The 12013-nt window shown below is 48.1% G+C and overlaps 1 protein-coding gene and 1 long non-coding RNA gene across 22 annotated transcripts in view; one reads left to right on the forward strand and one right to left on the reverse strand.

Moving 5' to 3' along the window:
• Positions 1 to 3353, forward strand: part of Depdc5 (DEP domain containing 5, GATOR1 subcomplex subunit) — a 132532-nt gene extending 129179 nt beyond the window's left edge. For 18 of the 20 annotated variants that reach the window (XM_031340727.1, XM_031340720.1, XM_031340723.1 and 15 more), the window contains 2 exons: positions 2415 to 2497; positions 2621 to 3353. In XM_031340727.1, coding sequence (XP_031196587.1) covers positions 2415 to 2497; positions 2621 to 2913 — 376 coding nt within the window. In that variant the 3' untranslated portion in view covers positions 2914 to 3353. The remainder of the gene's footprint in view (positions 1 to 2414; positions 2498 to 2620) is intronic. The other 2 variants (XM_031340736.1, XM_031340737.1) reach the window with 1 other exon arrangement.
• A 1222-nt stretch (positions 3354 to 4575) lies between these two features.
• The window catches only part of LOC116069799, a 31011-nt gene continuing 23573 nt past the window's right edge, over positions 4576 to 12013 (reverse strand). For both annotated transcript variants that reach the window (XR_004110143.1, XR_004110144.1), the window contains exons 3-4: positions 6922 to 7028; positions 4576 to 4959 (exon numbers count right to left, since the gene is read on the reverse strand). This is a non-coding gene — a long non-coding RNA (uncharacterized LOC116069799). The remainder of the gene's footprint in view (positions 4960 to 6921; positions 7029 to 12013) is intronic.

The raw sequence follows: 12013 nt of genomic DNA on the forward strand, positions 1-12013 counted from the left end.
TCCCATCTGTAGTGCCTGCAAAGTAGTACCTTTTCCAGCGTAGTTGTTCTGTGAGTAACTTCTGTGTGCAGTGCTGGGGGTGGGGCCCAGGGCCTTGTGGGTGCTGGGTAAGCATCCCCAGTACATCTTCTCTGAGGTGGATGGATGCCCCTTGCATTCGGTGTAATCCTGGGTTGCCCCAGGGGGAAATAAAGCATCCATAGATCATTGAGCTGAAATGTGGGCTTTCTGAGGTTTTTTATTTTGTTTTGTTTGAGGGGGTATGGGGGGGTGGTTGGAGGTTTGTTTGATTTAGTTTGGTTTTTATTGTTTGTTTTGGGTTTTAGGGGGAAAAAGATCTCACTATATAACCCTGGCTGTCCTGGAACTCATTTTTGTAAACTATGCTGGCCTTGAGATCTGCCTGTCTGGGGTTAAAGTGCTGGGGTTGAAGGCATGAACTATGCTTGGCTATATTTAGATTTATTTATTTATTTTATGTATATGAGTAGAGTACACTGTAGCTGTACAGATGGTTGTGAGCCTTCATGTGGTTGTTGGGAATTGAATTTTTTTAGGACCTCTGGTCGCTCCACTCGGCTCCACTCAGCTCCATTTGCCCAGTCCCTGCTCACACTGTCCCTACCTGCTCTGGCCCAAAGGTTTATTTATTATTATACATAAGTACACTATAGCTGACTTCAGACACACCGGAAGAGGGTGTCAGGTCTCATTACAGGTGGTTATGAGCCACCATGTGGTTGCTGGGATTTGAACTCAGGACCTTTGGAAGAGCAGTCAGTGCTCTTACCCACTGAGCCATCTCACCAGCCCTAAATTGGGTTCTTAAAAAAATAAACATCAGGCTACTCAGAGAAACCCTGTCTCGAAAAACCAAAAAAATAAATAAATAAATAAATAAATAAAATAAAATAAAATAAACATCTAAGCCAGGTGGTGGTGGCGCACATCTTTAATCTCAGCACTTGGGAGGCAGAGGCAGGTGGATTTCTGAGTTCAAGGCCATCCTGGTCTACAGAGTGAGTTCCAGGACAGCCAGGGCTACACAGAGAAACCCTGTCTTGAAAAACCAAAAATAAATAAATAAATAAAAATAAACATCTTGGGGCTGGAGAAATGACTCGGCAACTGAGAGTAATTGCTGCTCCTTGTAAAGGACTCAGATTTGGTCCCCAGCACCCACCCTGGACAGCTCACAGCTGCCTGTAACTCCAGCTCCAGAAGATCCAGCACCTTCTTCTGGCCTCCAAGGGCACTCGTACTCATGTGCACATACAGACAAGCAAGTACATATACATACACATAATAAAATATTTTTAAACAAAATAAAGGTCTTAGGCGGGGTATATGGGTCAGTTGGTAGCATGCTCATCTAGCATGCAGCAAGCACTAAAGGGAGTGGTCACAGTGGCACACACCTGCGACCCAGCACTCCAGAAGTGAAGAGGGGAAGTCAGTGGCGAAAGGTTAGCTTCAGCTGAAGTACGAATTTGAGGCCTGCCTGGGATACCTAACCCTGTCTCAAAAGTAAATAATAAATAAATAAAAAGGGTCTTTCCTGGTAACCTACAGGAGAAATGAGACAAGAAGTCTCTGGTCCAGCTGATAATGCTAAGTAAATCAGTTGGCTTGGTTAAAAAGTAAGGAAGAGATCTGGACGTGTCCTCTGGATGCTGTCCACTGAGTTTGCATACTTGATGTGCATGTAGGGACTACAGCCCAGCACTTCCCCAGCGGGCTAAGTCCTGGAAAGAAGACACACTTTACCTCCTACATCGAAGCCTTCATTACGTAAACCTCAGACACAGAGGGCAGAAGCTGGGCACATCTGTTAGCACGTCCTTTACAGCTCTTAGCAGGTGGGGCTAGAATAAATGTGCTTTATGGAAATAGAAAACCCAGGAATAGAACAAGCTATAGATAAGAAGTGGAACAGGACAAGTCACAGATGAGAAATGGCTTCTGCTCATTTCCCATTTCTAGAGCGCAGCATAGCAAAGAGCCTTGGATTGCTCCTCACCTCTAAGGGAAGAGTTTTGATTAAAGTACTTCATTCCACTTCAGTGAGGGCCTTTATTGAGAACCTTCTCGATGTCAGCATGACAACAGTCAGGTGTGGCAAGAGAACCTAAGACAGGATGGGGGTTGGTGAGCAGCCTGCCAGGACAGACTCCACAAGAGGCAGAGTGAAGCTTCAGTGGGGACCACAGAGGGGAGGACACATGGGAAGGAAAGGTTCTACGTGGGAGTGGAGGCTGGATGGGGTGCTGTAGTCACCGCAGGGCAGAGTAAACCATCCACACGGGAGGCCTTTCCACATTCCAGCATCCTGGCCTGTCAGAGTTTAGCTGCCCACTGCTCCCTGTTTCTCTAGCTAATGAGATCATGTGTCTGTGTGTCTGTCCTTACCATAGGTTTGGATTTGTGCAAGATAAATATTCTGCCTCCGCTTTTAACTTCCCTGCTGAGAATAAGCCACAGTATATCCATGTCACAGGTGAGGAGCTGTGGTTATGGGTGGGTGCACAAGTCCCTGCCCAAGCCTGCAGGGGCAGGACCACCAGAGCCAGCTGCAGATGTTTACCAACAGCTCCACTCAGGCTTGGGTCTCTCCCTTCAGGAACAGTGTTTCTTCAGCTGCCATACTCCAAACGCAAGTTTTCTGGGCAGCAGCGGCGGCGACGAAACTCAACCAGCTCCACCAACCAAAACATGTTCTGTGAGGAGCGGGTTGGCTACAACTGGGCATACAACACCATGCTGACCAAGACATGGCGCTCTAGTGCCACGGGGGATGAGAAGTTTGCTGATCGGCTGCTAAAGGACTTCACAGATTTCTGCATCAACCGTGACAACCGACTGGTCACATTCTGGACAAACTGCCTGGAGAAGATGCATGCCAGTGCTCCATAAAGCCAGGCTGCTCCTCTTAGGAGAAGCTGTGGGTATGCTGGAGCTGGCCTTCCAGTTAGGCTCCGGGCGTCAGGTGTCAGGCTGTTCCTGTCAGTGAGTGGGGCCACTGCTGATATTTGGCCTCTACAAAAGTATGAGTGAGGAGAAAGACTGGAAGCAGCTGCTGCCGCTACCACCACCCAGATCTCGCCATCATGTGCCCGAGGCAGGGGGAGGCACAGATTGTCCGTAGGAGGGAGTCAGTGTCTGGGAATAGGGTAGGCAGCTTCCATTAGGGTCCTTTTCCTTCACCAGCAGTGGGATATTCGGAACAGTACCTCCTGCTTTCTGCCCAGGAATGTGTGTGTATAAGATAATTCTGTGACATAGTGTACCATTGGCTCACACCAGCTGTATATACGTGTACATAGCAGAAGCGAATAAAGCCCCACCCCACCCCAGTGTCTGTTCCCAGCCTTGTTTGTAGCAGCAGTCCCACCATGGCTGGAAGCCAGGCCAGTCAGGTCACCTCTGGTGGCCAGAAGGCTTCAGGACGCACTGGTCTTGAGTCTGGCTATGAGTTGGCTTGATAGGTTTCTTTTTAAAAGTCCTTGGGCAGGAACAAGGATCCTTCTGGACAGGATTACTAAGCAGACAGTACAATACAGTAGGAAGCTCTAGGCTTGTGACCACAGACCAAGAGGAGGACCTGGTAGTCATGGCTACTGCTTCCTCATGCACTAGAGCTAACCACACACCCCATTGATGTCCTTCTTACCAATTTTCGAATCCTTCACCTCTCCTCGGCCCTGTGTACAGCTCCAGGTCTGGCCCTCTGTCTTTCTCTTCTCTCTAGGAAACCTAACTTGTCTCTGGTTTATCCTACTATATTATCTTGGGAAACTGGGGTTTTGTTGTTGTTGTTGTTGTTGTTGTTGCTGTTGTTTGGTTTTGTTTTAATTACTCCAAGCAGGGTACAGCGGCTTCCTGTAATACCAGTGTTTCGGAGACTGAGGCAGGAGGATTATGGAGTTCCAGGCCAGGCTGGCCTCTATAGTGTGTACTTAGCAAAGCCAGGCTGTCTCAGAAAGTCTCACTTTTGGGCTGGAAAGATGACTCAGTTAAGAGCACTTGACTGATCTTACAGAGGACCTGAGTTCAGTGCCACACCCATGAGGTCACTCAGAATCATCCATACCTGGAGTTCCAGGGGACCCCATACTCTCTTCAGACCTCCTTTGGCATCAGGCACACATGGTACACATACATATATTCACATATACGTACATGCAAGCAAAGCACTCACATAAAACAAAAATACATCTTAAAACCAAACAGGCAGCTCCATTTCATTTAGACTTGCCACTTTCTTTCTCTTGACTAGCTGGACTCCAAAAACCTGAGGTATGGTGTTGGAGATGCAGGTCAGAGCCAACATAATAGACATCAGGCTTTGGACTGAGTTCACAGCGTTACAGAAGTAAAACGAAGCATTGTCCTGCCTGGTGGGCTGTTTTCACAGCTGCCTTGGGAGTTGTACGCTCCCTCAAACCAGACTCTTAACCAGCTCAAATCTTCCACATACACTGTTCCAAGCTGCGCTCATTTGGAATTTGTAATCACAGCTATTGAGTCCCATATGTAAAAGGTTTTTAAGGTTTATTTTTGTGTATAAGTGCTTTGCCTATGTGTATGTGTGTGCATCTTGAGGTCAAAAGAGAGCATCAGATCTGGAACTAGAGTCTAGGTGGTCGCCCGCCACCACATGGGCCCTGGAAAGTGAACCTGGGTCATCCAAGAGCTGCAAATGCTCTTACTGCTGAGCCACATCCCCGGTTCCTGCGTGTAAAGCTTTTGAGAGAGTAGGCTGTTAACGTGTGAAAGTGTGATCCATGGGAAAGCTTAAAAAAAATGTAGCTTCTTTTCCCCCAGTTTTTCTTCCAGTGAATATTGTTCCTCCTCGCTGTCAGTCTTCTTGTCAGGGGGAGCTGTCCAGAGTAGCTGGGGTGTTGAGGCAGGTACAGCTGGACTCTGTGGAGTGTACCTGTAACCACAGCACTGGAGAGACTGAGGGAGAGGGAAGAAGGCTGTTGTGAACTCAGCCACAGTAAAACACTGTCACAAACAAATAAGCACACACACAAAAAAAGAACAGTTTCACTTGAAAGACCTACTGAGAAGACAGTAAATCTCTCAAGTTCTCATTTTCCTGGATGGGTATGTTCAGGGTTCCACACCAGCCTCCTCTGATAGTGCTGGTCACAGTAGCTGTTGGCCAGGCCAGATCATGTGATCTTATGTAGTCCTGTTATCCATCTGGCAAAACCACCAATTACCCCTTCACATACGGATTTTGTTGTATTCCAAAGGTAACTTGGACAACAGAGAATGATGTGGTGGAAGATCAACTGATGAATTGGAATACGGGGTCACTTGCCTGTCAGCTGGTCCTGAGGTGCTCCTGACCTTGAGCTCCAGTTCCTGCAGTCTCTAGCATTCCAGATTCCAATGCAGTGCCCTCCTCCATCAGCACCTAGTCAGCCAGCCAGCCAGCCTGTCCCTGCGACATGGCTACCTCCCTTCATCCCTGGTGCTCCATGGCAGAGCCTTGCCTCAGGGGGGATACAGTCTGAAATGTGCCCCTACTAAGGTCTCATGTATTAGAAGCTTAACCCTGAGCCTGATATGGTGGCATAGGACTCTAACCCCAGTACTAGGAAGGCAGAGACTAATTACTAACAGATCTGTGAGTTTGAGGTCAGCCAGATCAACAAACCGAGTTTCAGGACAGAGGAGCACACCAACTGTAAGTCCCTGGATTCCATCCCCAGCTCTGACATATATACTTAAAAACAAACAGCATTAAAAGAATGAGGGGGAGGGGGCTGGAGAAATGGCTCAGCGGTTAAGAGCACTGAGTGCTCTTCCGGAGGCCCTGAGTTCAATTCCCAGAAACCACATGGTGGCTCACAACCATCTGTAATGGGATCTGATGCTCTCTTCTGGTGTGTCTGAAAACAGCCATAGTGTACTCACAATAAAATTAAAATAAATAAATCTTTAGAAAAAAAAGAAATGAGGGACCAGCAGAACAGCTCAATAAATAAAGGTGCTTACCATTGATGATTTAAGTTCAGTTCTGCAGACCCATATGGTGGAAAGAATCAACCCCAGAAAGTTCTCTGATTTCCACATAGATGTTGTGGTACTCATGTATCCACATTTATACATACATGCACAAATTAGATTTAATTGAAATTTTAAAATACCTTTTAATTTATTTTATGTATATGAGTACACTGTAGCTGTCTTCAGACACAACAGAAGAGGGCATCATCCCATTACAGATGGTCATGAACTACCATGTGGTTGCTGGGAATTGAACTTGGGACCTTAGAAAGAGCAGTGTTCTTAACTGCTGAGCCATCTCCAGCCCAAAATAAAATATATTGAGAGCTGTGAAAGTTTGCTAAAGTGGATAGGAAGTATCAGGAGAGAAGCAGAATACAAGCCAATTATAAATTTATAGTTCTTCCTGAGTGTGTGCTAGGCTCATCATACTTATATGCCTGAGAAGAGGTGAGAGGAAGTCCTCTGGAGGTGGAAGCCAGGCCATACAGCTGAGAGGAGTCCAGGCTGGACTGTTTTGTGGAATAGCATGACCTGATGGTGTGCTGTAGCAACCCTTTTCACCTTGAACTGCAGATTTCATGTATGCTGACACAGACATCCTGTAACAGGGCCATAGCTTCCCACCCAGAATCCCCAATGCAGTAGACCGTGACTTTGCCTAGCCCCCAGGACCCTGCCTATTTTTCCCCTGGGCCTGCAGCTGCTGGATTCAGCCTGCAGGGGCTTTAGGCAGCTTCTGGCCTTAAAAATATAGCCACATGCTTGCCCTAAACATAGCAGAGAGTGTTCTCCAGGTCTAGCTTTTGCTTGTCAAAGAGCGTGTGCTAAGAGCAGGTCTCACATTTGACCTCAGATTGATCTCCGTCTGTCTCTGGTGAATTGGCTCATATTTCTTACCAGAAGAGGATCCTGAGTGCTGAGAGCAGAGTGTGGAGAGCGTCTGTGAGATTCCTTGCAACCCCTTTTTCCTCTGAGCCCTGGGATTCTCCTGTGACCTCACTTGGCTGCAAGAAACCATGGAGACTGTTAGCCTGCAGACCTCTTCCTTCTCCTATAACTATGCTGTCTGTAGAGTTAACCCTTAACCTTTGGCTACCCAGGGACCTGTGGCAGTTGCCACTAGAACCTTGATTCTTAGCACTGTGATTTTGAATTATACCAAATTGCTGATCCAAGTTCATTTTCTCCCATCCAGTGTCCCTCAAATATCTCCAAAGAAACAAAGCAATTATTTTTAAACTCATGGCATCCCAAGAGAAAGATTTCCTAACACCTTTATGATGTTTGTCCAACCCTATAGGTTCCTGTTCTACGCTTTACCCCTCCCTGCAGTTAGAAGTGTACAAGGTACTGTCTTCAAAAGGTAGTCTCTCTTCAAGGCAAAATGTCCTGTCCCTTTCCAAACTGTGTGTCCTTGGTCCCCAAGTACAGACAAGAGAAAGTAGCAAAAGTCTTGCTACAAACCAGAAAGATGAAGTGAACCTGGCACAGGGAAGTGAAGCTGTAGTCCCAGCTATTCAGAGGTTGAGGCAAGAGAATGACTGAGCCCAAGAATTCAAGGCCAGCATGGGCTACATATCTGGGACTTTGTCAGAAAGGGAGTTGGGGAGAAGGAGGAGAAAGAACCAAGTATTTTCATCTGGTTTAAAAAACAAAACAGGGCCAGGCAGTGGTGGTGCACGCCTTTAATCCCAGCACCTGGGAGGCAGAGGCAGGTGGATTTCTGAGTTCGAGGCCAGCCTGGTCTACACAGAGAAACCCTATCTCGAAAATAGAAAACAAAAAACAAAAAAAAACAAAAACCAAAAACGGTCCACATAGATGGGCCTCCGCCAATAGAAGAGAAACCTATTTCCCCCTAGACAAGAAGAGCTGAGTCCTTCCTCAATGGCAGCCCCAACCCCAAGCCTCCATAGTGATCACTCTCACTAGGTTGCTAGGCCAGAGTGACTGAGACCATTGACGCTGTACAGCAAGTTACAGACAGAGCCAGTGTAGGCTCCTGGTAGTGTTCATTGCTTGAACACCAAGGGCCTGGCTCTTGTGTTTTCTCACACATTTCTTGTTCTTGAAGTTCATCTTTTCAGAGCTACTGGAGGGCAAAGAACATACATATCTTGTTTATCCATGTATCCTGCACTAGAAGTTCACCTCATCTATTAGGAGCTCTTATGGTCGGCTGTACTCAGTCATTCAGCCAACACTGGGAAGCTGGAGTACAGACACAGCAGCAGCTGGGCACTGTGGGAGAGGCCTGTCAGCACTGGGGAAAGTGCCGCAGAAACAGGAGGGGACTTGACTGTGCGTAGGGGAAATGAGACATTACATTTGGGCAATGTAAGAGTTCTCAAAAAGAAGCTCTCCTGGAAGGAAAAGGGAAGTGAGATTGCTAGAGCCCTTGCACAGGTTAGTGAGCTAAAGACTAAAATCAGAAAAACTGGGGAGCGGGAAGGGGGTGCTCCAGCCTGACCTGTCCAGCCTGTGCTTCCAACAGTTGATCTACCGAGGAGGGGCTAGTGTTTTTGAGTCCCAGGGTACCACCTGGAATGACAAGTGAGCCATTGTCTGGGAGCCCTGGACCAACCTGTCTCTGGGTTTTACTAGGTGGGGCTTCACTCATCTCTCAGGCTTTACTGTTCCTAACTTCAAATTTGATCCTGATTGAACAATCTCAGCCTGGGCAAGAACCAGGACAGGCAGGGAATCACCTTCTTTCCTGGCCCTCCCCTTTCTCTTTAGGCCAGAAGCCCTGCTCCCAGGTTCAGCGTTTTGTTTCCTCATGGTATGATCCTGTGCCAGCCTTCCCTCTCCTCACCCCATCTATCTGATCTGCATCTGTTTCCATGGTAACAAAATGGGAATAATCAAATATTCACTATATCACTCAAAGAGAATTGGTTTGAGGACCTAGGAGACAAGGGCTCTGAGAATTGAGCCATTACACAGGCTGTTGTTTTATTTTTTTATTGAATCAGGGTCCTTCAGGCCCAGGATAACTTCAGACCCATAATCTTCTTGCTCTGCCTCCAGAGTGCTGAAATTCCAGGCATGTGGCACCATACCCTGCTCAGATCACTGCTGTTCTCCCTAATGTTCCTGCCAGCTACCTGTGCAATCCTGAGCAATCTGTTCACCATGGGATGCAGTAAATCTGGGGCTGGGATGATGCCTCTCTGGACTCCTTCAAGGGGTCATAGCAAGGCCCCTTGCAGTTAGCTTGGTATTGTGTCTGGTTGGTGCAGAGTGTTTGCAAATTTTTTTTATAATGTTGAGGTTTAAACCCATGTTAAGCAAGCACCCTGCCACTGAGTTACACCCCCGGCCCAAAGCCGGGTGCTGTGCATAATGCCTTCCTTGGAAGCCAAATGCTCCATTTTTAATGTGCCTGGCAAGGGCATAAAGAACCTCAAATGCCACCAACCAGTCTGAAGCTTGGGAAAGGACAGAAGAAAAGGAAAAGGAGAAAGAAAGAAAGCAGAAGAAAGAGGACCGCAAGGGCTGCCTGTGTATGGAACGAAGATAAGTGCATGCCCGAGTCCTGCTAGAACTGGAGGATGCTAGGAAGCTAGCTGGGTCATAGGACCCTTACCTCCTCTAGGAGAAACCGAGTCTCCAGCAAATGGAAAGTATTGCCTGAGCACACAGGGCAGAAAAGAGCATCTTCAACCCCGGATTCTCCTCCCTAGAGAGGATGAGAGACAGGCACAGGAGGAGGAAAAGCTCTGGGGGAGCTTTCATGGCCAGCAGCCTCCTAGGGAGGAGGGGGGGCAAGGCTTGGGGCTGGTCATGGCGCTATGGTCAGGGCCAAGTCACCAGTCCCTCCTATTCTTGGGTACCACACAGACTGCTGTGGGTGTGTGGTGCTGAAGGGACAGGGGTGCTCATGTGTGGCTTGACGCACAGGATGCCTCTCACCTCAAATGCAGAAGTGAAAGAGGAACCTTTCTTAGGAGACAAGAGGCGAGCCTGTTCACAACCTCAATATCTGCTGCAGGAACCAGGAGGGCAGCAGCCACTAGGAGCCAGCCTGGTGAGATGACAGGGAGAAGCCAGCTCGGGGGCTGGGGATTGGGGGCTGGGTATGTGCATCCCTCCATGCATATTTGGGGCTCTTTAAGCATTCATCCTTTTGAAACAGTCCAGTAACTAAATGTCTAAATCAGTTTTTTTATGATTGAGACTCTGAGAGTCCTGACTCAGTACAAGCCCCGTCTCCTAGCAGAATCAAAGCCAACCTTTCTCTGCAGAGAGGGATCTGTGTATCGTTTATTGGCTCACTCATGGTCCACACATTTGCTGGCCATCCTCCCATCAACACATACGTCTTAACAGCTTTCTGTGGCACACACAGAGAAGAATCCATGAGGCATTGTTCTTGATTCCCAGCGTAACTGACAGAGGAGCATTCGCAGTGTCTAGTCATTGTTGTCTTCATATGAAAGAGAATGGTAGTCTCAAATTCTTCACAGCAGTGGCCCCGCCCTTAACTTTCCGAAGGAAAGTTGGTGTGCAAACACTGAGTCAGAAGAGGACCTGGGACAAGATTCTGCTGGCAGCGTGGGACACAGGCCTCTGAGAACCCTGTGGGTGTGTGTTCTGTCCTGTAGGAATTCCGCCATGACTGTGCACAAGATTTCCACTGGCATAGGGCCCTCTCCTATTGGCTGTTTCTCTCCTGGGACCTTTACAGACCAGATCCAGGCAGCTTTCTGGGAGCCCTGTTAGTGGTGGCTGACCACTAGTCTTGGGGAGAGTACCTAATGTCACCCAGCCTCCCACTGCCCTCTGCAGCAGCCAGGAGCAGAACTCATTGGTGGCTCCCAGACAGAAATGCATTTCTGTGAACATCCCAGGGAGACAGATAACGTCTGATCTCTAGTCTATAGAGGAGCTGAAGGGATTGAACGTGAAGAATAGCCCAGTACTGTGAAGGTTGTGAGTAAGGAGAAATTTCAGGGCTAATGGGCTGTGCTGAGTCCTGAGTTTATTGTTGCTCAGCCAGGGCACCAATGGGATCTTCAGGTGGGCAGGCACTCTCTGTGCTGATCCAGGCGTTCCCAGCTGAAGCCTGGAATGTTCACATGATTACTGAAAGTGGAGCTGTGGCTCCCACAGAAAAGGCCACTAAATGGATGGAGCACTTAGCAGTCTTAAGGTGTTCTCTTTTGTTTGGTTGGTTTTTTTGGTTTTTGTTTTTTGGTTTTTTTGAGACAGGGTTTCTCTTTGTAACCCTGGCTATCCTGGAACTCACTTTGTAGACAAGACTGGCCACAAACTCAGAAACCCACCTGCCTCTGCCTCCCAAGTTCTGGGGTTAAAGGCGTGCGCCACCACCGCCCGGCTTCTCTGGTCTCTTTTCAATAGGAATACATTCGCCCTCCTTGCTGGGCTACTGGAAAGCAGAAAGGGAAAGTACCTAGCCTGGGGGACCAATAGCAGAACCTTTAGTTTATGGTGGATGGGCATAGGCTGATGTTTAGCAGCCTTTCCAAAGGCTGCCACTAACACGCTTGCCTTTCTCTAGAGGTAGATTCTAGGAGATACAGAGACCAGGGCTACCCATGGGATTAGATACCTTGGTCCAACTCGCTGTGTGCTGAAGCATTTCCCTGATGCCATATCGCTGCCCCACCAAGTCAGTACAGACTGGGCTTTAATTCATGACCTAGTCAGTCTGTGCTGACTCCTCACTCCGGAGCAGCCACATGCTGTACAGATCGCACAGTCCTGGAGTCCTGAGGACTGACCAGCAGCAGGAGCACATTACTTTGTAAGCGTAGAGCCACCTTGGCCTTCCTTTCCTGATTCAGGGAGGCAGTCTCCATAAAGCAAAAGCTCACATCCCTAGATCACAAGTATTCCTGGAGAGAGCTGTACAGGACACTGCTTGCTGCCCTGTTTAGCTCTAGCTCAAGTGGTGTGTGTGTGCACGCGCACTGATGGTAGTGATGGGGTGGTGGTGGTGGTGGAGGTGGTGGTGGTGGTGGTG

Source organism: Mastomys coucha, unplaced genomic scaffold (genome assembly GCF_008632895.1).
Source record: "Mastomys coucha isolate ucsf_1 unplaced genomic scaffold, UCSF_Mcou_1 pScaffold22, whole genome shotgun sequence".
NCBI classification, from domain to species: Eukaryota; Metazoa; Chordata; class Mammalia; order Rodentia; family Muridae; genus Mastomys; species Mastomys coucha.